The sequence below is a fragment of the Mytilus edulis genome, chromosome 10 (assembly GCF_963676685.1).
Source record: "Mytilus edulis chromosome 10, xbMytEdul2.2, whole genome shotgun sequence".
Classification (NCBI taxonomy): Eukaryota; Metazoa; Mollusca; class Bivalvia; order Mytilida; family Mytilidae; genus Mytilus; species Mytilus edulis.
Window position 1 is genome coordinate 30,925,299 of NC_092353.1, and position 26,412 is coordinate 30,951,710.

A 26,412-nucleotide genomic window follows, 5' to 3' on the forward strand; every position below is an offset into this window, starting at 1 on the left:
ATAACACCTACAATTACAAATGACCCTTGAATAAGAAAATAACAGAATAATTGTACTATGGACTGATATGTTCTAATCCTAAAAATTTAGACCTTTGAAGCTGTTAATCTCCTTAAAATCTTAAAAGATTTACACACAATGGATAGATAAAGGATTATTTAAATAAAAAGCCAGGATGACATTCAGTGAAAGGAATTAGAAAGTAAATTCTGTTATTGATAAACAACTTTCAACTAATTAGTACATGTATTCTTTACACCTTTATAATATACCTGGAATGAAGTAATTAATGTCAATTGTAATTGCTATCAATTAAAATATCAAAGGAAATTAATATGCAAATATATTCATATAGCGCAACAAAAACACAGTATGACGTTAATTCTGTGAATGTTTGTACTCCCTATTGAGATCAAAAGTTTTATGTACAAAATTAAAATTTTGCCACTCAAATATTCATAATGATTAATATTAAAAGTACATGCAGTTCTATTGAAAACAAGTAAAATTTATTATATTTTCCACAAAAAATTTCTTGATTTATTTATGACAATGCATAAAGATTGACAGCAAATTGAATGAAAGGTGATTTGTCAAATACATTTGTGACAAGTTGCATGTCCAAAGCATGTTATAATATGTAATATTTATTGTGCATAGATGTCAAAATCTGTTTTGTCATGCTAACATAAAAATAGAACTTGATCAAGGTACATGTACATGCATATTAACCATCATGTATAAATATATGTAGCTTAGGGTTTTAAACATGCAAATTAATTATTTTTTTAAAAGATTTCGTGATTTTGATCTAATTATAAGATATTGACAAAACTATCCTAACAAAAGTGTTCAAACAAATTGTAAGTTTTTTTACTTGGACGTAATTAACACTTATTTTTCTGTGAATGGATTTGCCATGGTAAGAGTTTCATTCATGACTTTGACAATGTCAGTCACATGGGGGTAAAGTTACTATAATAATGATGTAATTGACTTATTTACACAAATTATAGTTGATACCTCTTCATAGAAACTAAACATCAAAAGGGTCGTCAAATTTACCTGTAGTTACGTAGGTGTATATATACCTTAAAGGTAAAAATTGACTTCCTTAGATTGATTGATATCGGTAAACCGTACAAACCAAACACAATTAATCACCCCTTACAAGGACCAATACATAAATATGATTCACGGACATTTTACCTACCCCGTTTACTCATTTTGTGTATGATGTGTTGTGGTGCAAAAGGCAGGAAATTGTTTCCTGCGTTTCGTCAATAGAGTTTGGATGATTTAAATTTTTGTGTTTTGGAATTTAAACTTTTCGAGAGAGTAACTTTTTTCGTTAAAAAAGATGAGATCAAAGTTACTTCATAAAAGCAAAAGTTTGGGTGACTTGGATTTCAGGAAATTGGGTAAGTTGCTATTGATACATAGTGTTACAGAGTATGATAAAGTTATGTTTAATTTGTGATTTTAACATTGTTTAAATTATATTTTTTGGGTAAAATTGTTCTAAACTAATTATCCTATATATATGTTTTCAGATGAAAACTCCTCAGGAAAGAGTATGAAGAAACCAAGACGTTCACCATTTAGTATTTTTCGTCGTGGTAAAGATGACAAAAATAATAATTCTTCTCCTACTGGAAAACTGTTTGGAAGACCTATAGATGACTTGGTCATAGATGGAGGTCTACCTAAAGCTGTTATGGTAAGGAAAACTTACCGGATTATATTAAAGAATTTTTTACGGGAAGAGAAAAAGAAAAACTTAAGAAAATTTATCTCAATCCATTACAGAAATTGATTCAAAACAAAGAAATGTATTATTTGCAGAAGGTTAAAAAAAAACAAAGAAGAAATTCTCAAAAAATGATTGTCAGTATTTTATATTTTCTGATTGTAATTTTTAGTGCCTGCTCAGGATAATGTACCGTGATGGTCCATACACAAAAGGAATATTAAGGAAATCAGCAAACTCTGTAAAATGTAAGGAAATCCACGACAAACTGGACGAAGGAGAAGAATGTCTGGATGACAATATACAAACTCTAGTTGTTGGTGCAGTACTCAAGGTATAGTCAGTTAAATATTATAAAAATAAGGAGTTCAGTGTAAATATTTAAAAAATGTCAATAGAATCATCTAGAAAGGGAACTGTTTCGAAAGAAGAATTTATTTTTAAAAAATCTAAAAATATTGAATGCACATATGAAAACTTAATTTACAACTTTGTAAATAAGAGCTTTTCATTAAAAAAAAACAAGTATAAGGTTGATAAGGGAATCACTTGTATTTTAAACTTTAATAATCGGATGGTCATCTTACAATTATCAATGAAGAGAGTATTGAATTGATGAATGTATATTTTTTTTCAGGATTATTTAAGGAATCTACCTCGTTGTCTGTTATTGGAAGACCATTATAATGAATGGGTAGCCCTTAGTGAGCAGGATGACTCCTCGGCAAAAATGAACAAAGTTAAACAGTAAGTACAGCAGTACTTAAACACAAAATTGGTAAAAAGGGGGAGGGACAGTTGAAAAAAATGGAAATAATTTGGCTTATAAATAAATTGATATTTTGGAAATTGGTATAAAATTCTTTTAAGTTTTGTAAAGATTGAAACTTATGGGGAAACTTTCCCCCGTTATAAAACGTTTCAAAATGAGATTGGACATGCAAAATGTATATTAAAAACATTACTACCAGTGACCTTCAATTATATTAAAAATCTAGTTGTTGTAATTTTACATAGCGTTAGCAATTATTAAATTTATTCTGCTTCATTTAATGTTAAAAATTGTACATTTTTACAAAAAGTAAACACGAAAATTGGTGTTAAAATGGGGTGTCAATTTCAGGTATGTCAAGTTGTTGACATTTGTCAATGTCGATAAAATCATTTGACCCAACTGACCTTACCCATACCTGTTCAGCAGGTCACTAGGTTTAAATTAGGTAATTAAAGGGAGTGAATTTCAAAATTTGGTTTTAATTTAATTACGCTAAACATGGATCATTGGATAAGGGTATACTGATCAATATCATTGACGACCGCCTGGAGGACCTAGCTACTTCCGCTAACCTTAGTTTGTAGGAGTAACATAATAAATAATCAAAACCACAATCCTTAGAGCATATGAATAGTCATAAATAAATTGTTCAGCTTTAATTTAAAAGTCAGATTTGCAATATTGTAATAGTATAGAAAAAAATTTGACTTTCATTTTTTGATAAAAAAAAACAACCAACTTTTAACCATGTGCGACAATTTGTCATACATTTCAAAAACAAAAAAATCATGAAGTTGATACATCTTTATATTATTGTTATAAAAGGTCATGGTAAATGAATAATCATATGCAAATTAACTGTATTTTGATATTGTCAATTTGCTTTTGTTAAATCTGAATTTGAAGAAGTGTTCTTTTTATAAGATTCATAATAAATACACAGAATAATGCTGAGACCTTCCAAATGTCACCAATGTTAAAAGCTACACCCTTATTGTATTTCAAAAAGTGTCATTTATGTAGAAATGTTTGAAAACTTTAAAGTTAATATGACAAATTTCATACCTAACAAACTTAATTTTATTGTTGCCATTTGATTTAAGTAAGTTTAAAAGGCAATAGTTTTAAAATGACGTTCAAAAGAAGATAAATACCAAAATTATCAAATAATACAAGTTTTTAAATCCTCCCTTTTACTTCGGGTATAGTAGAAAATTAAAGATAATTATATAGGTAACATTACAGTACATTACAAGATTTTAAATAAACTTTACATTAAAACTCTCATAAACAAAATAAGATGAAAAATGTTTTTTTGCTTTTTAAAAGTTTGCCCTCAGCTATTACTTTTGACAAATGGATATTTTTTGTTATCATAAAAATCTGTTCTTTTATGTAAACAAAGTGACAAAAGATTTGATCAACAGGATCTATAAATGTTACTTGATCTCAAAAGGAGGATTGTAATTATCAAATAATTACACGTAATTATAGCAAAGGTGTGTAAAAAACAACAAAGTCAAAAAATATAATCTCAAAGACATTTTATTCTGTAATAAAATGGATAAGCAATTTTACAACCATATAAAATAGAATTTAAAAAGAAAGACTAAGGTAATCAAAGTAAAAAATCTCTACACAACAATTTTAATTAAAAGTTTTGAAAACTGAAAAAAGACTGTTTAATTTATGAAAAATTAGTTAAACCAAGAATTTTACTATACAAATCCTTGGTAAAGCTCATGAAGTAACTTTGAATATGAATAGACTATGCTTTTTATGCATCAAGGGAAGTAACTCTATTTTAATTGTATTTTCAGATTGCTGTTCAAGTTACCACCTTCACACTTTGACCTTCTACGACATTTAATCTGTGTTTTACACCATGTTCAGGAAAAACACAGTGAAAACATGATGACCTCGTATAATTTAGCTGTGTGTATCACACCTAGTATACTATGGTCTAAGGAGCAAATCAAAGACCCAATGGCCACACAATCACCACATAAGGCAATAATGTACCTGATTGATAATTGTGGTTCCATTTTTGGCTTGGAAACGCTAAGTCTGTTCGGGGATGAACAGAAAATCAGACAAGACTCAAGTACCGATTCAGATAGCGTACACAGCTATCTTAGTACACAAGATTCTGGAAGTAAGATATTTATCTTTTATTTAAAGACTTTGCAAATGATATATTATTTATAAGATCACAGTAAAAGAAATTTCACAAAAAAAGACATAAAATTAATAATACAGTTCGAAAAAAGCTATACAACATAGTTTAGTCTTAAACAGAACAAAAAGATTACTGTCAAGGGAGATAAGTCAATACAATGAGACAGTTCTACTAAAAGAAAGACCTGCAATGTAGCCTTGAATTAAAGAAATAACTCCTGATTTAAAATGATTAGGGTAATTTAGTTTAAAGCAGCTGAACTTTAACACTTGAAGATAGTCAACAACAAAACTAATGTGAAATTATAAAAAAAAACAACAATGAAAGCTGTGCAATGTATTTATATGTAAGAAAAATTATTATTGATAATTGAATGCTTTAGAGTATTTTGCTGTATCGTAATAAATTTCAATAACATTATTCTTTTTGTCCACAGGTGGAATGCGTCCGGATAATTCTTCTATGGATAGCCTAGAACATGATCTATATGGAGAATTTGATTCAAGTCCAAATCTTGTCAAAAGTCATTTATCACCTTCAAATCTAAGCAGAGATTCAGGACTTACTTTAAGTGACGCTCAGTTATACGATGATGATGGTAGCATGGAGAATTTAACAGACAGAAAAAATTATAATAGGAGTATATCGCAATATATGGATCGTGATTCTGACAAATCAAAACATTCTGAAAATGTGAGTCGTAGCTATGAAACTTATGAAAATCCTAAACCTCCTCCCAGGAAACATAAAAAGCGTGAATACTCAATTGAAAAGGACCAAGTGACCAAAGGTGTTAAAAATACAATGCATCAAAGTTATAGTGCCGAAGGCTATCAAAAATACAAACGAGCCTCAGCAGAGTCTTTACAGTCGTTAGAAGATCACGATAATCAACGGGTAACTCCATATGAATTTTTACGTCAATCAGACTACGGAACATTAATCAAATCATCAAGTGGTGCTCATTTATTTCTAGATGAAAATAATAGGGAATCAAGCAATAATAACTTACGCTATGTATCAGAGATTGAAATTCAAACTCAACGCTCTCCACAAGGAGGAAATGGGAAATTGACACGACAAGCTTCAGTTACTGAAAGTAATCCTCCTATGTCACCTACATCTAGACTGTCATGTGGAAGTTCTTTTGATAGTGGAATTCCCCATTCATTATCTTGTTCTTCATTTATACAAGGACAAATGTCACATGAAAGTGATTCACATTATTCAGAATGTAGCTCAAGTAGTGATCGATTACGACAGAGTCAGGATGATAATTCATTAAACAGTCAGTATTCTAGTGCTAGGAGGACAAGTCCCTCTAAAAAATATGTGAACTCTCTGATATCGCCACCTATCTCACCGAAAAATTCCCGTAAAGTGTTCAATTCAAACTCTAAGGAAAGTGTTTCAGTGAGGAGATCATTTCCTTTAGAACTTTCCAATCCGACTAAAGGATCTGGGTCACATAGTTACAAGGAAGCTGAAGACATTATCAAACCAAGATTTGAGCTTTCTACTTATGAATTTAATGAACACAAAGAAAACGATCATTTGTCCCCGATTTTACAAACAAAATATGGTTCTAGTGCTTCTGCAAATGATGTTCGACAGAATTTGCCTTTAAAGGCTTTCACTAAATATGGACTAGGAACATCACCGCCACCTGGTGTAGTATTGAAATTACACCAGAAACAGCAAAAACGTGACAATACACCAATGCGTGCAAGTCATGACAGTGCCATAATTTCACAAGTACGTAGAAATAGCACCGATAGCTCAGGAAGTGATCAAAAGAGGGAACATGAATTTCATCATTCAGAACTTAATATTGGAAAGTTAAGCACACCTCCATACCCTCTTGTGAAAAGTGACAGTGATAGTGATATCAATAGAACTTTATCAAACTCACCAAATCGACCAGATAGGCCTCCATCTTATGATGAGGCTTGTCAGAGAACTTTTATGCTCAAACATGGAATTCCATTAGAGATTTCTGAACAAGATAGCCAGAAACAAAAGGAAGCAAGTTTACTTGCAAAGCAATTGTATGAAGAATCCCTACGCAAATATATGGAGGAGCATTTAAATAGCCCAAGTGTTCAAAATATTGACCGCAAGGAAATTTCAAGAAAAGAGGAGGTAATAATAGAACAGGAGGAGGGTGAAAGTGATTCCTCTGAGGGAAAAGAAGAGGAAACTACATTGATGAAGAAAGACCCAAAGAAAATTTGGGAAGAATCTATGAAAGCTTATGAGCAAATCAAAAGTAGTTCACTAGATACTTCTTCAGCCAAAAAATCATTGATTCCGGATAGTAGCCTTTTATCCCCTGTTGCATTACATCGTAGTGCAAGTGACTCATCAGATAAAGCTGGAACACTAAGCAGGAGGAGTCCTACACGTGAAAAGTCTCCTCTAGCTACTGACAGGAGAATACATGAGGTTAGTCGCAATTCCTCACCAAATGCTCAGTTGAACTACTCATCTTCTAGTGTATCCAATAGCTCCTCAGATACTGTCACAGAGAGTCAACAAATTCCACCGTATCGACGTGATAGATCAGATTCAAGTCCTGTAGTTAGTCGTCACTATTTTCCAAAAGCTTCAGACAATTTTGCTCAAAACCGTAGTGCTCAAACTCAACAACGAAGCTCAACTGAACAAATTCAAAGTAGGGAATCATCAGTGGAGACAAGGTACTCATATAAATCTAGAGACTTCTCACGATCTCAGGACCGTTCAAATCTATACTCTAGAGATGTAGAACAAAAAGAAACAAGTGTGATAAGAGACTCTGCTAAACCACGATTTTTCACTGGTGCTAGAGAAAGTAGTAAAAGTCAGGAACAATCTCCTAGTAAAATTGCAGGTGCTAATGTGACAACTAAAGTTGAATCTAAAAATTCAATTCAATGGAAATCAAAAAGAGAACCCGTAACTACACCAAAGAGAGACTCTTCTGCAGATTTACCGTGGAGTGTTAAAAACTTGCGTTCTGTGTTTGTAAACTCAAACAGTTCCGGACAGTCATCAGTGAGTAGTTCAAGTGAATCACGACCTCCGCCTCCTCCTTACCAACCTCCTCCTCCATTTCGTCGTGACAATGCTCGAATGAGTTCCTCGAGTAATAGTAGTTGTAGTAGTTCTAATACAGACAATAGTGCAAACATTCCACAGACTAAATCATCTCTGTCACATAGACGTTTAGGTGGGCCACAAGCCCATGACAGTTTCAGTGATGATTCTGATACTTCTAGTCGTAGCTCAGGACTTCGTAGAAATTCTACTAACAATTCATCAGATCAGGAATCGTGGACATACCTTGATACGGAAGTGACGTTTGTGTAATGCCTGTGATATATGTAATTGTTATGTTCTATCATGCCATTAATATTCATAAACAATTTTGTATGTTCTTCTCGGTATACTTGTTTTGTATGATGGAGTTCAATTTGTTAAACAAAAAACATATTAATAGTGGAAATTTTTAAAAACTAAATATATCAAAGAGATGCTTGAAAAATCACAAGTTCTTAAGGATTTTTTTTTTAAATACAAGTTTCAGACAATAGAAAAAAGTTTTTTCTTTGGCAGGGGGTTAAATTAAAGGGAAGTAATGCAGTAATTGTTAACATACTAAGAAGGTTAATGGCAATACCTCAGATTTTACCTCATATAAATGGTTGATATACTCTAAAATATTTGTATATCTATTTTATGTATAAATACAGAATAATACTCAAATTGTACATTTGTAATTTGTATATATGTATATCTGTCAAAATGTGGTATACTGTACAGTATCAATGTGTACAGTGCTCTGTTTGTAGTTTTGTACATTTTTAAGTCGAAATCTTGTAAAGTCTTCACATCTTTTCTCCCAGATGGGATTTTGACGTGTATTGTAAATAGGTGAATAAATTAATCAAATCTTGCCCAAATTGTATTTGGTAGTAATTGAGAAAGGGATGCCATATTTTAAAAGTAGTATAATTTGTAGCATTTCTTATATTCCAAGTGCCAAGTATATAAGGTGGACAAATAACGATTTATTACAATTTTATACACAGACAGTATAAAGAAAAAATTATGGCATGTTTATATTAAATTGTGAAAGTGCTATTATTTATTTATATTTTTATCACAAAACATGCACTGACTAAGAAATTTCAAAGTTGTCATGGAGATTTTTCTGAATAGCAACATTTTTATATACCCGTATTATTAATGTCCTTACTATATAATTTATACAAAGGAAATTTTTTATCGAACTTCAATAGTATTTTTATATGTTACCTATTAAGCAAATAATGGAAAATGTATTCTATTTTCTATGATTTACTATGCAATTATATAAACGATGCAATGGTTTTATATGTGATGATATTTGTTACTGTAAAGTGTAGATTTTATTTGTTACTTTTGATACACTGAACATTTTGTATCAAAATGTCATCATGAAAACCATAACTTGATCAAAATAAAAAATAATATGAAAAGATTTGATGTTTTTATGTCTGTTGTGATTACAACTGTTTTTATTTGAATAGACAGCGGTGACAATTCTTACATATAGATAGATCAGAATAACAGCATAAAACCCATCAAAAAGTTGGAAAGTTACAACATTCATATACAATAAATCAAATATAAAACAACAAAAAGTCAACCACAGAAGGACAAAGAAAAAAAAGAAACCAGACTGTAGGGTTATTTTAACAGAAAAAACAGCAAGCACAAAAAACTATTTAATAACTTGAAAGATTGTCAGTATGAAGTAAAGCAATCGACTAACGATGGAAAATTATATTTAGTAGTATGATACCTTCGGGCATGGTTAAAGGATTACCTATAATTATTCTCTTGCTCAAAGGAAGAAGTATAGTGGTTTACATTTGTTTTTCCCATGACATGGTTGTCACATTTTTCTTATGTAATACAAATCAGAACATCCAGAAATCTGCATTTCACGATGATGCGAGCATGCACTTTTTTCTGGAACTATGAACAAGAGCTTCCAGTTTCATGTAAGCATTCTATATAGTGTGCTGAACTTTAATCATGAGCTAGGAATTAGAGGTTCCTGACATTTGGTGTCTGGTTTCATGTAAGCATTCTGTTCTATGTGATGAGCTTCCACATCCATCACTCAGAAACTAAATAAATTTAGGAGGTATCATTAGCAAGCAATAGCTCACATTTCAACTTGTTTCAATAACACAATTAAAGATATGATAATCTTATCTCCACTAGTTCTTGCTCACAGTGTCGGTAAAAATGGTCCTGCAACCAGTTGCGACTTGTATTTTGGAACTGCAAAAGTTCATGCTTTCCCAAACTTCGTTATGATGCCTTTACACTACATCTGACAGGTGTACTGATAAAACATGGTCTATTTATTCATTGAAGTAGCTTTCAGTAATACTAATTCTTAGAATGGTATTTTTTTGTCATTTCAGCTGATTTTTACACTTACAAAACATGTTTAACCCTACCACATTACTTGTGTTCTTTTCCAAAGGCAAGAGACTATAGTCTAGAAGTGGTTGGTTTATATCTGCCAAAGTTGTTTTTAGTTTGTTATTTTCATAAAAATAAGTCTGATTGCATTCTGTTTTGAATTGTTTTATATTTTGTTATCTCCAGGCCTTTTATAGGTTACCATACACTTTTATTTATTAATTAAGGGTCAAAGGGTGATCTGTAGTTGCTATTTTTCGTTGCTATTGGGTAGCTGTCTTATTGTCAATTATACCTCTTTCCTATTTTAGCCATGTGATTTGATAGGAATATTGCTGTGTTTTGATGTTCAACGAACTTGTAGTCTTCTGTAGAACAACTTAAGCACTAAGGAGCATCAACATTCGCATGTGTTGTTATTGAAGGAACAAATGAGATCATTTTGTTCCGATAAGACTAAAAACCTGACCGAAAATGGGACATGTGTTTTCTAAATAAAAGAATGGTAAACCCATTAGACAGCACCAACAAATCACTGATCAGTGATCTAGAGGTCAACGTGCTTTCTAGAATAGCAAATATGAGTCCATACCATATTATAATTTTTAAATATCCATGATTCAACACATGTAAAATCTGACATCAGCACCAAATCCTGAATTGACCAAAATAATGACATTGACGTAATTAAATCTCCACAGACCTTGCTGGAACACATAACAAATGACTACCAACACAACCCATATTTCCTCGGTCAGTTGAGAAACAATAAATATCATTACACACACAAGAACACACATAAAAAAAAATATGGAAAAACAATATAGTTACCAAAAAAAAACCCAAGCAATGTCCTTTTTACCAACCAACCAAAGTGGCTGTGAAAAAAGGTGCACTAACCAATAAAGAAATGTCATAAATTCTAGGAAGTTCAATAATTTCGAGTAATGTGTATGATACGAAGATGTAGAGGATCCAGTCAAAGCAGTGTTAAAACTGTATACATATATATACACGGCCGACACTCGGCTAACCGAGAGATTGGTCGGTTAATCTATATTGAGTATGCGGCTATATCGGCAGTGGGTCTGTTAATCGGGTTGGCTAAAGTCTGTTAATAAGGTGTTATCGAGAAAATCATTGAAAACTCAGAATGTTTCATTGTATAACCTTTTAAATATATGTTTATCATAAAAAATATTTATGTCTGACAAAACTATTCAATGTACTGAATCCAGTGGTGTAATTATTATTTTTCTAGCTTCTATGTACGATCTATAAAATGAAAAGGCAAATAACTCATCAGTAAATTTATACACATTTTACACACATAAAATGTACACAAAATGACACTTGGGTTGAATTTACTTGCATGCACTATTTTGAACATCGAAAAAAGACAGGCATTATGAGTGTTAACCAAATTGATATCATTTTGTGAAAAATCTACACAAAAATCTGTATTTTGGTGACATAAATCAATCTTTATTAAAAACCTGGTCTGTTAATGGGTCGGATGTATAAAACCCGGTCTGTTAATTAGTCTGTTAAGAGTTATGAATGACAATAAAAGTATAATTTTATTACTTTATGGTGTGTTCATTTGGTAGGCTCAAGACGAGCGGCTAAAATATACGGAAACAACACTTGAGCAATGGAACATAAAATATATACGGAAACAAAACATGAGCAATGGAATGTAAAATATACGGAACAAAACACACGAACAATAACAATGTAGGCAATGGATATTGAAAATTGATAAAAATGGTTTCAAAAAGTGTTAAATTAAAGTAAAATTGATTTTATCCGAGAATGGTCGCATTCTGTTTAATTGTCATGAATGACACCAATTTGTCATCTACATTGGTAACCAGTATATAAATCAGAGATTAACGTCGTAATGTAACTAAACATCAGTATATTGGGATGCCTAAATATAAAGAATAGAGAAAGAATAATGGGTAAGATAAATAAAATGTAGAGAAAAGTAACATAACCATTTAAAGAATATAGAAATAAACAACATCCCCCCCCCCCCCCCCAATCCGTACCCTCATGGTATATACGAGAATCTGGATGGAGATACAGAATACAAAATAAAAGATAAGGACAGTAGAGAGTGATGCATTGCTAAAAAAAGAAGAAAACAAATTGTTTAAGAATAAAGACATGAAACCCCCTGGGTGTTGAAACAGTAACGGATTGCGATGTACTCATATTGGTGACAAATGCTTGACGTTTACATGTGGACACCTGCAGTTCTCCTCTGCACATATGTAGAAAAGGAACTAAACGGAATAAAATGAATTAAATTTTAATACAACCAAATGTAGCTGCATTCGCTCCTTTCCATTTACTTCTTTAGAATGATTTGTAAACAACAGATGATTAAGTAATACAAGAAAAAAAAAACAATTGGATGATGCTGAGGAATTAGGATTAAGGTGGTACCGAACACTTTCACTAAAATCAATGTGGTTCGTTTAATTTGGATAAAATTTTGACAAAGTATTTAATTTGAACCTTTAACAGAAATATAAAAATTTCAAAAAATTTGAACCAACCGTTTTGTCAGAAAAATTAACAAATTAACTGGTTATTATATATAGCAGTTTGACAAACACCAATTTTGATCTTCGAGAAGCTTATTATTCCCTTTACAACACAACGTAATTAAAACGTATCACTGACTTTACAGAGTTATCTCCCTGTAGTGTTGGGTACCACCTAAACGTCCAGTGACAAATGTCATGTGCATATGAAAACGACAACACGTTATATATGTACCCTGTGTTGTATTAGAAAGACACGTTCAATCGGATTTGAGAACATGCTACTTTGAGCAGACACAAAAATTAAGGCTGATTGAAATCGTTAATAATAAATTCATGCATATTCCAGCGACCAACCCAGATCACGCTATATTGAAGTGACACACTCTTGAGTAAAATGCAAAGAAAGTCAAAATAAAAATGCTTTTACTGGAAGGATAGTGTTGCATCGTATTATTATTTTTTGTCGAGCCTTCGACTTTAGTCGAAAAAGCGAGACTAAGCGATCCTACATTCCGTCGTCGTCGGTGTCGTCGTCGTCGGTGTCGTCGTCGTCGGCGGCGTCCACAAATATTCACTCTGTAGTTAAAGTTTTTGAAATTTTAATAACTTTCTTGAACTATACTGGATTTCTAACAACCTTGGACAGAAGCCTGTTTATGATCATATTAAGATAGTATCCAGAAGTAAATTTTGTAAAAATAAAATGCCATTTTTTCCGTATTTTACTTATAAATCATGGACTTAGTTTGTTCTGCGGGGAAACATTACATTCACTCTGTGGTTAAAGTTTTAAAAGTTTTAATAACTTTCTTAAACTATCCTTAGTTTGTACCAAACATGGACAGAAGTTTGTTTATGATCATAAGATAGTATCGAGAAGTAAATTTTGTAATTAAGTAAATTCATTTTTTTCCGTATTTTACTTTTGAATGGACTTAGTTTTTCTGCGGGGAAACATTACATTCACTCTGTGGTTAAAGTTTTTAAAAATTTAATAACTTTCTTAAACTATCCTGGGTTTGTACCAAACTTGGACAGAAGCTTATTTATGATCATAAGATAGTATCCAGAAGTAAATATTGTAAAAAGATAACTCCATTTATTCTGTATTTTACTTTTAAATGGACTTAGATTTTCTTCCAGTTTACATTACATACAGTCTGCAGTTAAAGTTTTCAAAACATTTATTAGATTCATTCACTATCCTAAATTTTTACTAAACTTGGACAGAAGCTTCTTACAATCATTAGATAGTATCAAGAGGAATAATTTTATTGATTTTTTTCTTCATTTTTGTTGAGCCTGCGATTTACAACAAAAGTAGGCGAGACACTGGGTTCCGCGGAACCCTTACAATATTTTTTTTTTTACTCAAGAACATCTCATTTTTAACATTTTCAATGGGAAAATATAAAGGTAGCACAACTATTTTCGTGGCTAAATAACTCTTAACTGACACAATTTCAATTGTCCAACCCATTAACAGACTTTATTCACATAATTTTCACTAAAACGTGGTATTACTCACGTTATATTACAATTATGAAATATTTACTAATGTCAATTTATATTTAAGAACCAAAGTAGTATTTTGTGTCTTTTAAATGATATCTAAAATTGTTTGTTTCGCCTTTTATTAAAAAATTGCTATGCGTGTAATCATAAATACTACATACTTGCGCGACGCCTTTTACTTTTACTGAAAACTGCGCAGACTATGAAATGTTTTTAAAGGTGGAAAATGTTCTTTGATAGATATCATTTTGTCAGACACTTTTCTTTTTTTGATTTAATTCTTATAATATGCCAAAAATCTGTATATTTGATCGAGTTTAACATTAAATTGTGCGTTTTACTCTTAACAGACGTATAGCCAACCCGATTAACAGACCCACTGCCGATATAGCCGCATACTCAATATAGATTAACCGACCAATCTCTCGGTTAGCCGAGTGTCGGCCGTGATATAGTGGGTATACATCTGTGTAGGGAAGTCTCCAAGTGGGATTATCGTGCTCAGGAAAGCCTGTAAATTTGTCCATCGTGCGTATGGAAACCTATCTGTGGGCCCATCTTATGTACGTGAAAACCTGCAAGTGGGCCCATCGTGCATAGGAAAGAGTTTAGACTGTGAGTGGGTCCACCCTGCGTAGGAAAGCATGCAAATGATCAGAAATGAAGGTTGCATTTGCCCAAAATTTTAAAGTTTTGATGTTGTTGACCAGAACTTTTCTAAGGACCAAACCTGTTCAAAGATGTGAATGTGATTATTCGATCAGGCCTTATGTGAAAACATGTGACTTAAATGTACATCGGCAAGTATTACATGCATATTCATATAGATAAAATGGTAATGGCATATCGGCCCTAGATTAACATACAACAAGTACGTGGGATTTTTGCTAATGTTGTAACAGTTCACAACTAAACTACATGTCACCTTCCTGGTCACAGTAACCTGAATCAAAGTCCTTACTCCTCATGAAATGCTGCACGCTAGATAAGCAGGAGAAGTAGCAAAAACATACAAACTTGAAAGTCTTTGGTTTGTCGGAAAGCTTTTCCCATAAATTTCATGTTTTAATTTGTTATAGTGATTGTCATGGTTTATCAAATAAATGTCCCCACAAACGTGGTTTGTCAGAGTTCTTTCCCTACAAATTGAACACATTGGACAACTAAAAGCAACACGCTAGGTCAAGAAGTAGCAAAACATGCAAACTTGAAAATCTTTGTATTGTTAGATTGCCTTTACCACTAATGATCACTAATGTCATGCATTGTTTATTTGTCAGTGATACAAGTTTTTCAAAGTGATTTTCCGGCCTCAAATTTCGTGGTGATTCAGAGTGATACCAAAAACTCGAACATTCTTGGACACATTAATGCTCCACGCTAGGTGGAGAAGAAGCCAAAAATACCAACTTGAAAGTATTTGGTTCGTCTGATTGCTTTTTTCGCATATTTCATGGTTTTATTTGTCAGAGTAATTTCCCACAAAAAGCCTGGTTTGAACTTCCTTGTATACACTAGGCATTTTTTAATAGCATATTTCCCCCATAAATTATATCAAACTCACCATAACAAATACTTTTATCTTTATTGAAGGAAACAGACTTTAAATTGTGACTTGGATGGAGATTTGTCTCATTGGCACTCATACCACATCTTCTTATATCTTTATGCAGTTATGACTATTTTGTGTATTGGGAATTTAATATGATCAAGAGAACATAAACTGTTGACTTATTGATATTACTTTGATACACAAGACAGCCTTGACATTGACAAAAGTGATACCTATATTTAGACATCCACTCAAAATATTATAGAAAGAATACATGTAGTTAAGTTAACAAAAATATATAATACTGGCTTCACTAATGATGCTTTTATTGGTATTACGGTGGATTCATTTATTTACGTGGGTATCATTTTTCGTGGATTGCTGAATACTTGCATATTCGTGGATATTTGAATTCGTGGTTTTGCCAATCTCTGTATACAAAGCCTATTAAAAATATGCTATTCGTTGAACATTTGAATTTGTGGTTCATATGTACACACGAAACCCACGAAAATTGGTATCCAAGGAATAATAATGAATTCACAGAAGATTTATATACCCCAAAATGTATGTTGGTTATGTGTGTCGTTTAGCTGCTGTTAACACAGGAAATTCGATATTACATCCAAGAGGATATAGGTGCGGGCAGTATATGTGAAAATAAAGAAACTCAAAAGTACATAAGTTAGGAAATATGAAAATACAACGAAATGATTGGAAGCTCTGAGTATTTTTATTTAGACGTAAAATATTGCACATGATAATTCTCGTTTCATTTAATATAAACAGTAAACAATTATCGATCTCCATTTTACTGTCACTGAAAACTCACTTTTGTTAATACATCAATATTATGATACATATTATATATTTGAAACGCCGGAAAAAGTGAAATATCCCAGCTTAACGATTTAGACAACCACAAAGTAATTTTAACACTCAAAGAAAAGTAACTCTGATAATTTGATAAAAAACAAGACTCGGTACATGATACCAGAGACATGTATTATATGTCTCTGATGACACCAAGTTAAGGCCACTGCCTGCTACATCAGTATACATCTATGTTTCTCAATATCCCTACCCATGCCAACGCTACCAAATGTGGGATCATTTGTTTATAATTCCTACTCGTAAAACTTTTGAAGTTTGAGAAGAGAGAAAAATGAAAATCGAACAATTGCTGTTGACAAGCAATCCAAGGCGAGTTTAGTATGCAAAATAGTATGGTCTAGTGTGCCTGTTCATTCTAATATAGACGGAATATGGTAATTTAACAGACAAAAAATAAAAACATGATATAATACCTTGTCATTCGTTATCATACCTTTAAAAATTGTCTTGTCTTTCAAATAGAAAGCTAGTAAAGTGGTCAGTTGAAAATAGGAGATGAGTCTGTTGGCAAATATTTTCTTCTTATGAAGTCATGTAAGTATACTACTTCGGTCACATTTGATTAAAAGTTATCCGGTTGTCTGACTCTCAATAAAATATTAATTGTGATTTTTTTTTTAAATTATATTCAAAACAGCAGTCAACAGAGACGTTCAATACCAATATGGTAATTATATGTGTTTCGAGAGTGCTGCCTAGCTCATTCTACCCAACATCTAATATGTTGGATAGAATGGATAGAATCATCACTTTCCGATGATTAATTTATGTATATCTATACATTAGAATAGCATAAACTCTTAATTAATGCAAAATGTAAAATACAAAAAAATCAGCTCTATCACATTTCACTATTCTCTTAGATCCACTTCCTAATTTAGTTAGTGGCATAACTATAGTTACTAATTTGTTAAATTCTATTTTCAAGACATATCGGTGTTACTTTCTAATTTTTCTTAAGTTAAGATATCGACATGCAAAATTAACCAAACATTTCACTGAATTTTCTTGTTCTTTTCGGCCTTTCTATAAGATTGTTCCTTTCACCAACGAAATATTTAAGAAGTCCATTAAAAAGCATCGACAGAGAGTCTTGCTCTCGCTCGTACGCATGCATAACGGAAATCATGGACAAACTGAAAAGTGCAACGGAACTGTAACGTACATGTTTTATGAGTTTCCTTTGCACACCCCACTGATATAAAGCATACAACGTATGGGGAATCAGAAACAGTGATAGCTCTTTCCTTCTATTGGCTCTCTCAAGTAGTACACTTAGTCCACAGACCAGACCAGCAACAACAGGCACGTGGGTCTGTAATGGTGGCGGTCGCTGATGGAAGTTTCGTATAAGACATATAACATACTTTGCCAGCATCACCATAGCTGCTAGGAAAGCAGTCGAGAACACCGTATTCTTCAACAAAGACTTCAACACTCTTTTTGGTCTGAAATGATAAAGAAAAGTAATGAAAATACGTCAAGCCATTCACCAAGTGTACTATATCATAACTAAATGAGGATTTTACTTAAATTGAAAGTGCAATGTTTATTAACGAACGTAGGTAGCATTTCTTTGAAATGATATAAGTTCATATTAAATAACAGCTTTCGTATATATAAAACAAAAAAGTATGTTGTTCTCAGATCATCTACACTGTAAACCCTTTATAGGTTTGTCAGATACGCTTGATACGTAAATGAAGATTAATTTAGGTAGCTTCGTAGAACAACTCGGCAAACCGTCTGACAAAATAATGGTGAGACAATTTCTTACTTTTGGTAGCTTAAAATATTAAAAACTAAGGAAACCTAATATACCTTTCCAGTAACAGTTTTCTTCTAAATATCACCACTGGCGTTAAGTGGATGGGGAAATATAATTTTGCAAATGCTGGAATGCTGTGAAAGAAATCTTTTATGGCATGCTTTGTACAAGAGTCTTTGTGTAGTCCAACCTCACTGCATGTCAGAAATTTTTCTCCTGGGTTGCGGAAAAGAGTGTTCAATTTCTGGTCCGTATAGTCCCGAGACCATTTCAAAACTGAGTAGTAATACCCTGTAAATAAAAGTCTTGGATTTAAAGCCACTGCATACACGAGGAATCCACAGCATAGACAGAAAAGCAGCGTTTCACTGTATTCAATGTGTGGAATTTTGCCGCGAACAACGAGTGTAGATATCAAGGCGCCAAATGCTCGTGCAATGGCAAACAAGGTTACAACTTGTCGTCTGGTAGGATCCTCTATGATAATGGTTAATCCTGCTAAACCTCCTGCTATACAGTTGTTCCAACCATCCTGGAAGTAAAATATATATGATAAATATAAACCTCTATCTAATAAAACTGAGTATGGAAAAGGGGAATGTGTCAAAGAGACAATAACCCGACCAAAGAGCGGACAACAACCGAAGGCCATCAATGGGTCTTCAACACAGAGAGACAATGTATTTAGAAACTACAATAGATGTTTCTGTACTTTTAATTTAACTAAAACTCCGATAACTTTGAAAGGGAGTACTCAAAATTATTTAAACACCAGCTATACTTGCACATCATAGATCGTTTTGACTAGTTTCAATAATGTTTTTTATGCCCCACCTACGATAGTAGAGGGGCATTATGTTTTCTGGTCTGTGCCTCCGTTCGTCCGTTCGTCCGTTCGTTCGTCCCGCTTCAGGTTAAAGTTTTTGGTCGAGGTAGTTTTTGATGAAGTTGAAGTCCAATCAATTTGAAACTTAGTACACATGTTCCCTATGATATGATCTTTCTAATTTTAATGCCAAATTAAAGTATTGACCCCAATTTCACGGTCCAGTGAACATGTAAAATGATAGTGCGAGTGGGGCATCCGTGTACTATGGACACATTCTTGTTTTAAATTATTTCAAGTTCAGTCGAAACTATTACCTTTTTGTCACGAATATTTTGTAGCACCTCTCTGACAAGTTCATACACACTTGGATACAGTCCAAAGAATCCAGCAAGACGAAGACAATCAGTTGATGCTATCTCTTTTAGAACTCCTGGAATTCTGAAAATAAAACCTTAGACACATACTCTTGTACGACAATGGATAGTAAACAATGTATAATTGCTTTAGGATGTTTTATAAAATAAAACCTCAGACACATACTCTTGTACGACAATGAATAGTAAACAACGCATAATTGCTTAAGGACGTTTTATAGGTGCATAATCTGTTTATTATATTTCTAAGTACTGTATACACAACTACTTTTGCATAGGTGCTATTTCTGTAGTACAGGAATTCTACTTTTAAAATTCAGTAATATTTTGTTACTCCAAAATTATGGTAATATTTAGGAACCTGTATTTTATAGTACTTGATTTGTTCTTGAAATAGTACTACAGACTTTTAGTTACATCGTTACATTTTCAGCATTTGGAAAGTTTGTCTATGTCAAATCTCTTTAAAATATTATATTCAAACATGGAAAATTATATTCAAACATGGAAGATCACTATTGGTATTATTTCTATACCATTTGTTTACGGTACAAATCAAGGTCAACTCGATAGTTAATTAGATGCCGTCCAGACTAAAATACACACAAAACGAAGCTACATTTAATCGAGCTCATACCTTGTAAATTGTTTATTTTAGACCTTTTATAATTTGAGTAAATGTTTTACATGGTTATAAATCAATTATGAGAATTTGGGTCAATTCGGTAAATACGACTTTGACAGCTAGTACCCCTTTAAGCGGTTGTTTTTACAATGTTTGTAGTAGATGAATTCCTACACTAAGGAATAACATCAACGAGGTTCTAAAGTTCTTATGGTTGTTACCAGTAAACAAATAATTCTAAAATAGCGATATAACATGTATACATAACTAACTATTTTATATAAAATGATCAATTACTTTGATACTTTTTATTTAGTATTCACTGTCTTGTTTTTTAACGTAAATCTAGGTTTTTTTTTTGGTGAGTGGTCGGCACATCAAGATTACCCATCGCCTTACTTCTTAAAATAATCCCTCCTCAATTGACAAGCCGAGGCCTTGATACCATTTCTTCCCTTAATCGGGGGAATATCGGCGTTTCAACTCTCTCCCTCATGCGAATTATACTAAGATACTAGCATACTAGTAAGCGTTTTTGTATCGATGTTGTCGATAACTTTGAAATGAGACGTTTATAAATACTGGCAAACTAGTCGAACGCCTCAATGATATAGAAGTGCCAGTCCCAAACCAGGAACCTATAGAGACGTTGGTTGTGCTTTTTTGTTTTTTAAATTTGTGGTGATGACATGTCTTTTCAAGTCTCAGTTGTATTCTGATTTAGTGTAGACTCTAAGCAACCGAGTTGGTGATTGAAATACTGTACGCTATCTTCTATTTATGTATCGAAAACGGAAACGGATTAATATAACATGTAAGTTAGAAAACAGATTAATATAAGCAAGAACATATATATTGATATCCTGTTCCCAGCTATAAGTTAACAGCTTGTTTCCAGATCCTATTAATTATTCAATAGTATTATAAATATATAAATGACAAATTGTGTACATTATTTAACTTGAATTTAATTAATAAAATATGTCTATACTATATGTATATCGAAAGGACAATGTGTTGGCCCTTAACTCGCTTTTAGTAACGTTAAATTGACGTTTATCCTCTGCTCTGATGAATGGTTGCTTGCTTAGTTGATTAACATTCAATGGCAAATATTTCATGCAGGTGCGTGACAAAAATGAACTAATAAATATATACGAAAGTTAGTTGACAAAGACTGAGACATATATAGTATTCATATATCTCTGACAAAGATGAAGAGCATACTAGTATGTTATTTGGAATGCAATTAAAAAAAAAGAGTAAAGGCTAGAAGAGCAAAACAGTTGCCTGGTTACCTGAATAACTATATATGGACCATTTTAGCAAGCGGAACTATATGCTATTTTTACTAACCTCTCCCTAAAAGGATTCCGTAATAATGCCGACACAACTTTGACACCAGCATAAAGAACAACTCCACTACCAAAACCTTTACAGAATCGTTTGACGATTTGTGTCGTCAGTTGACGTGCCTTTTTCTGTTGTCTGGTTTCTTGAGGTTCATCGCCGTCCATTTTTCGTTTGACGATTTGTGTCGTCAGTTGACGTGCCTTTTTCTGTTGTCTGGTTTCTTGAGGTTCATCGCCGTCCATTTTTGTTGTTAGTTTGTAAATAAATGATTAAAATGGTCATACTTTTTATCTATCGTCAAACAGAAATCCCTGATAACGCTTATCACGTGAAAATATTATCCATAAAATATAGATCTATACAAATCATGATATATACATGATTATTTTAACCCCTGAGGGACAGACACTGAAACCGGTTAGATCCCATGTTAGACCCGGACACGATGACGTGGATACATTTTACATGTCTTCGTAAATGTAGATGCCTACAGAGTTTCTGTTATCATAAAAATAGTACATACTTACATAGTTTACTGGAAGAGTACAATAACTAGGTGTTTACATTAGCTTACTATCATTTATGGCAGAAGTACATTTATGTTAAGGTTAACATTCGGTGTACTCTATCAGTAGAACATCTATGGTAATGTTCAAGTTCTGTGTATTCTGTCAGTAGTACTGCTATGGTTAGGTTCAGGTTCTGTGTATTCTGTCAGTAGTATTGCTATGGTAAGGTTCAAGTTCTGTGTATTCTGTCAGTAGTACTGCTATGGTAAGTTTCAAGTTCTGTGTATTTTATGTCAGTTGTACATCTGTGGTAAGGTTCAGGTTCTGTGTATTCTGTCAGTAGTATTGCTATGGTAAGGTTCAAGTTCTGTGTATTCTGTCAGTAGTACTGCTATGGTAAGTTTCAAGTTCTGTGTATTTTATGTCAGTTGTACATCTGTGGTAAGGTTCAGGTTCTGTGTATTCTGTCAGTAGTATTGCTGTGGTAAGGTTCAAGTTCTGTGTATTCTGTCAGTAGTATTGCTATGGTAAGGTTCAGGTTCTGTGTATTCTGTCAGTAGTACTACTGTGGTAAGGTTCAGGTTCTGTGTATTCTGTCAGTAGTACTGCTGTGGTAAGGTTCAAGTTCTGTGTATTCTGTCAGTAGTATTGCTATGGTAAGGTTCAAGTTCTGTGTATTCTGTCAGTAGTACTGCTATGGTAAGTTTCAAGTTCTGTGTATTTTATGTCAGTTGTACATCTGTGGTAAGGTTCAGGTTCTGTGTATTCTGTCAGTAGTATTGCTATGGTAAGGTTCAAGTTCTGTGCATTCTGTCAGTAGTACTGCTATGGTAAGTTTCAAGTTCTGTGTGTTTTCTGTCAGTTGTACATCTGTGGTAAGGTTCAAGTTCTGTGTATTCTGTCAGTAGTATTGCTGTGGTAAGGTTCAAGTTCTGTGTTTTCTGTCAGTTGTACATCTATGGTAAGGTTCAAGTTCTGTGTATTCTGTCAGTAGTACTGTTATGGTAAGGTTTAAGTTCTTGGTAATATATCAGTAGAACATCTATGGTAGGGTTCATGTTTTGTGTATTTTTTCATTATTAGATATATAGTAAGGTTCATGTTTTGTGTATTTTGTCATGTGTGCACCTATAGTAAGGTTCAGGTTTTGTGTTTTCTGTCAGTAGTACACCTGTGGTTAGGTTCAGATTCTATGTATTCTGTCAGTAGTACATCTTTGGAAAGGTGCAAGTTCTTTGTATTCCCTCAGAAGTGCACATATGGTAAGGTTCAAATTCTGTGTATTCTGTCAGTGTACATCTATGGTAAGGTTAAAGTTCTGTATGTTCTGTCGGTAGTGCACTTATGGTAAGTTTCAAGTTATGTGGATTCTATCAGTAGTACATCTATGGTAAGATGAAAGTTCTGTGTTTTCTGTCAAAATTACACCTATGGCAAGGTTCAAATTCTGTGTATTCTGTCAAGTGAACACCTATAGTAAGGTTCAAGTTCAGTAGTTCATCTTGCAGGTGTGCACTAGATTTTTTATGTTTATTCGAATAGACAGAATTTTTTTTAGTAATTCCTTATAATTAAGTCTCCCAAACAAAGTTTGGAGACTTATTGTTTTTGCTCAGTTTTTCTTATTTTTCTTATTCTTTTTTTGCTTTTTCTTTATCTTTATCTTTTTCTTTTTCGTCCGCCACATTAAAATGAACTTGTCCGCAGCGTCTCTCCAAAACCCCTCGTCAGATTAACTTAGGGTTTCATAGAATGCTAGACTAATGTGTCTAGGTGAGCCATCAAACTTTCGTTTGTGCATTGGGGTCTATTAAGAGGTATTTGGGGGGGGGGGGGGGGGGGGGGGCAGAAAGAAGGGAGGGGTGTACTATAGAACCCTATGGGATTTTATTTTCTAAAATTTTCAAATGAATATAACTTGAAAACTGTAAGTGATAGATACATGCAGTCTTCAGAAATGATTATAGGACAATAAAACAAATTACATGAAATATAGGGGGAGTCCCTGGTGGGTCATCCCCACTCCCTTCAATTTGAGAATATGCTTTTATCTTGTAACAATCCAGATCCCCACCCCTAAACCATATATATTCTTGAATGGGACGATAAAACAAATCAAATGAAATTAAAGAGAAGTCCCCGGGGGTCATCCCCACCCCGTTCAATTTGAGAATGTGCTATTATCTTGTAAACGTTCAAGATCCCAACCATAAACCATATATATTCTTTCAGGGGACAATAAAACAAATGAAATGAAATAAAAGCAAAATCCCAAGGGGGTCACCCCACCCCCTCTAGTTTTTATCTTTTAAACGGTTCAGATCCCCACCCCTAAACCATATATATTCTGCTATGGGACAATAAAACTAATCAAATGAAATTAAATGGAAGTTCCTGGGGGTCACCCCCACCCCGTTCTATTTGAGAATGTACTATTATCTTGTAAACGGTCCAGATCCCCATCCCTAAATCTATATTCTTGTAGGGGACAGTAAAACAAATGAAATGAAATAAAAGCGAAGTTCCGAGGGGGTCACCCCACCCCCTCTTGTTTGAAAACTTGTAAACGGTCAACATCCCCACCCCTAAACCATATATATTCTTGTATGGGACACTAAGGCTAATCAAATGTAATTAAAGGGAAGTTCCAGGGGGTTGCCCCCACCCTGATCAATTTGAGAATTTGCTATTATCTTGTAAACGGTCCAGATCCCCACCCCTAAACCATATACATTCTTGTAGGGGACAATAAAACAAATGAAATGATATAAAAGGGAAGTCCCGAGGGGCTCACCCCACCCCTTCTTGTTTGAAAACTTGTAAACAATCAACATCCCCACCCCTAAACCATATATATTCTTGTATGGGACAATAAAACAAATCAAATGAAATGTAGGTAAATTCCCTGGGGGTCACTACCACCCCCTCCTGTTTGAATACTTGTAAATGGTGGAGATTTCCACCCGTAAGCCATATACATTCTTGTATGGGACAAAAATCAAATCAAATGAACATGGGACCATATGAATGGCGAGTTATGGGAGCTTTGTTTGGGAGACTTCGTAACATCATCCTGTTACAATTACTTCTTGTTTAATTCTTAATTCCATTTCAAGCCAGAAAAAATCATGAAAAACATTGATGGCGTCATAGTCACATGACAAAATTATGTCTATGAGCTGAAAGACAACGCAGTCAGCCAATCAGAAGTCATGTTACATCCAAAATTAAAATATTAAAATGATAGCACCAGAAATACTGGATAACCTATTGTATGCTTTGGATATAAATTTGATTTGAGAAATAAGCAAAACCAAGGTAACTCAACATTGACTAATGAAACATGAAAATGATGTCAAGGTCATATCAAACTTGCCAGACAGACATGTACACATTACCATCATTCCATACACAAAATACAGAAGACCTATTGTTTATTATGCTTTATTTTGTAATTCATTTGATTGTATAGCTCAAAGTTTTGGCACCATGATTGGTTAATTAAATTATCCATCTTTAGTATCAGATGGAGACATGCATGAGAAAACTAACCTTGATCATTAGTCAATTAAATGAAACAGGAACAGAAACTTTGTAACATGGGGGGTCTTATTTACAAGGTATGATACATCAAGGTCTTCTACCTTTTGAAATTTTAAGCCGTTATCTAATGCTTAACTTCAAAACCACCTGATTTAATAGCATCCCTATGTCTAGCTTTCTGTGGCTTTCAACTCAGGCAAGACAAAAACTAATTTAACCCAACAACACATGTTAATGTACCTGTCCCAAGTTGAATAAAATTGAGAATGGAAATGGGGAATGTGCAAAAGAGACAACAACCTGAAATCTATTCTGTGGCTCTTTTTTCCTTTGGAGAATTTGTTGTTAACAACAGATCTCAATCTCTGATAGTATTTGTTAAAAATTAACAACTTACTAAACTAGGTGTGGTTAAAAGTATGACATATTGTATATATGTATAACCATGAAACATTACTTTTGTGTTTGTCTTAAGTCAGGATTGTTTCACATTTTTCAAGTTGAGGCATTTTATAGCAGCCTATGAGGTATAGGTTTTTCCTACTGTTGAAGGACATCGGGTGACGTACAATCGCTTACATCTAAAGTGGATTGTTGTCTCATCAGCAATCATACCTCATCTCCTTATTTTTATATAGACACCCTTTTTTCATTGTTGAAGGCCATTAACCTCTAGAAGTCTGTTGTTTTAGGGGGGAAAGGAGGAGGATCATTGTTGCTTCATT

At 33.2% G+C, this 26,412-nt stretch overlaps 2 protein-coding genes across 8 annotated transcripts in view; one reads left to right on the forward strand and one right to left on the reverse strand.

Moving 5' to 3' along the window:
* The window catches only part of LOC139490884 (rho GTPase-activating protein 20-like), a 190,355-nt gene extending 181,147 nt beyond the window's left edge, over positions 1 to 9,208 (forward strand). For all 6 annotated transcript variants that reach the window (XM_071278006.1, XM_071278007.1, XM_071278010.1 and 3 more), the window contains 5 exons: positions 1,554 to 1,720; positions 1,923 to 2,084; positions 2,388 to 2,497; positions 4,346 to 4,680; positions 5,141 to 9,208. In XM_071278006.1, coding sequence (XP_071134107.1) covers positions 1,554 to 1,720; positions 1,923 to 2,084; positions 2,388 to 2,497; positions 4,346 to 4,680; positions 5,141 to 8,055 — 3,689 coding nt within the window. In that variant the 3' untranslated portion in view covers positions 8,056 to 9,208. The remainder of the gene's footprint in view (positions 1 to 1,553; positions 1,721 to 1,922; positions 2,085 to 2,387; positions 2,498 to 4,345; positions 4,681 to 5,140) is intronic.
* Positions 9,209 to 16,506: 7,298 nt separating this feature from the next.
* On the reverse strand, positions 16,507 to 22,098 carry LOC139490876 (transmembrane protein 135-like). 2 transcript variants are annotated; one of them, XM_071277963.1, is made up of 4 exons: positions 21,639 to 22,098; positions 19,598 to 19,721; positions 18,508 to 18,986; positions 16,507 to 18,134 (listed from the first exon to the last, which is right to left on the reverse strand). In XM_071277963.1, the coding sequence occupies exons 1-4, from the start codon at positions 21,875 to 21,877 to the stop codon at positions 17,669 to 17,671; spliced, it is 1,308 nt and encodes a 435-aa protein (XP_071134064.1). In that variant the 5' UTR covers positions 21,878 to 22,098; the 3' UTR covers positions 16,507 to 17,668. The 2 variants fall into 2 exon arrangements, with proteins under 2 accessions (XP_071134064.1, XP_071134065.1); XM_071277964.1 differs by having other exon boundaries at positions 19,598 to 19,713; positions 21,639 to 21,758.
* Between the last annotated feature and the right edge of the window lie 4,314 nt (positions 22,099 to 26,412).

Bases quoted from the DNA above. Each gene is read 5' to 3' on its own strand.
- LOC139490876 (XM_071277963.1), bottom strand. From the start codon at position 21,877: ATGGACGGCGATGAACCTCAAGAAACCAGACAACAGAAAAAGGCACGT. The intron at 19,722-21,638 runs GTTAGTAAAAAT...TTTTATTTTCAG, and splicing joins CGGAATCCTTTTAGGGAGAG to AATTCCAGGAGTTCTAAAAG. The intron at 18,987-19,597 runs GTAATAGTTTCG...TTTTACTTCCAG, and splicing joins AAAATATTCGTGACAAAAAG to GATGGTTGGAACAACTGTAT.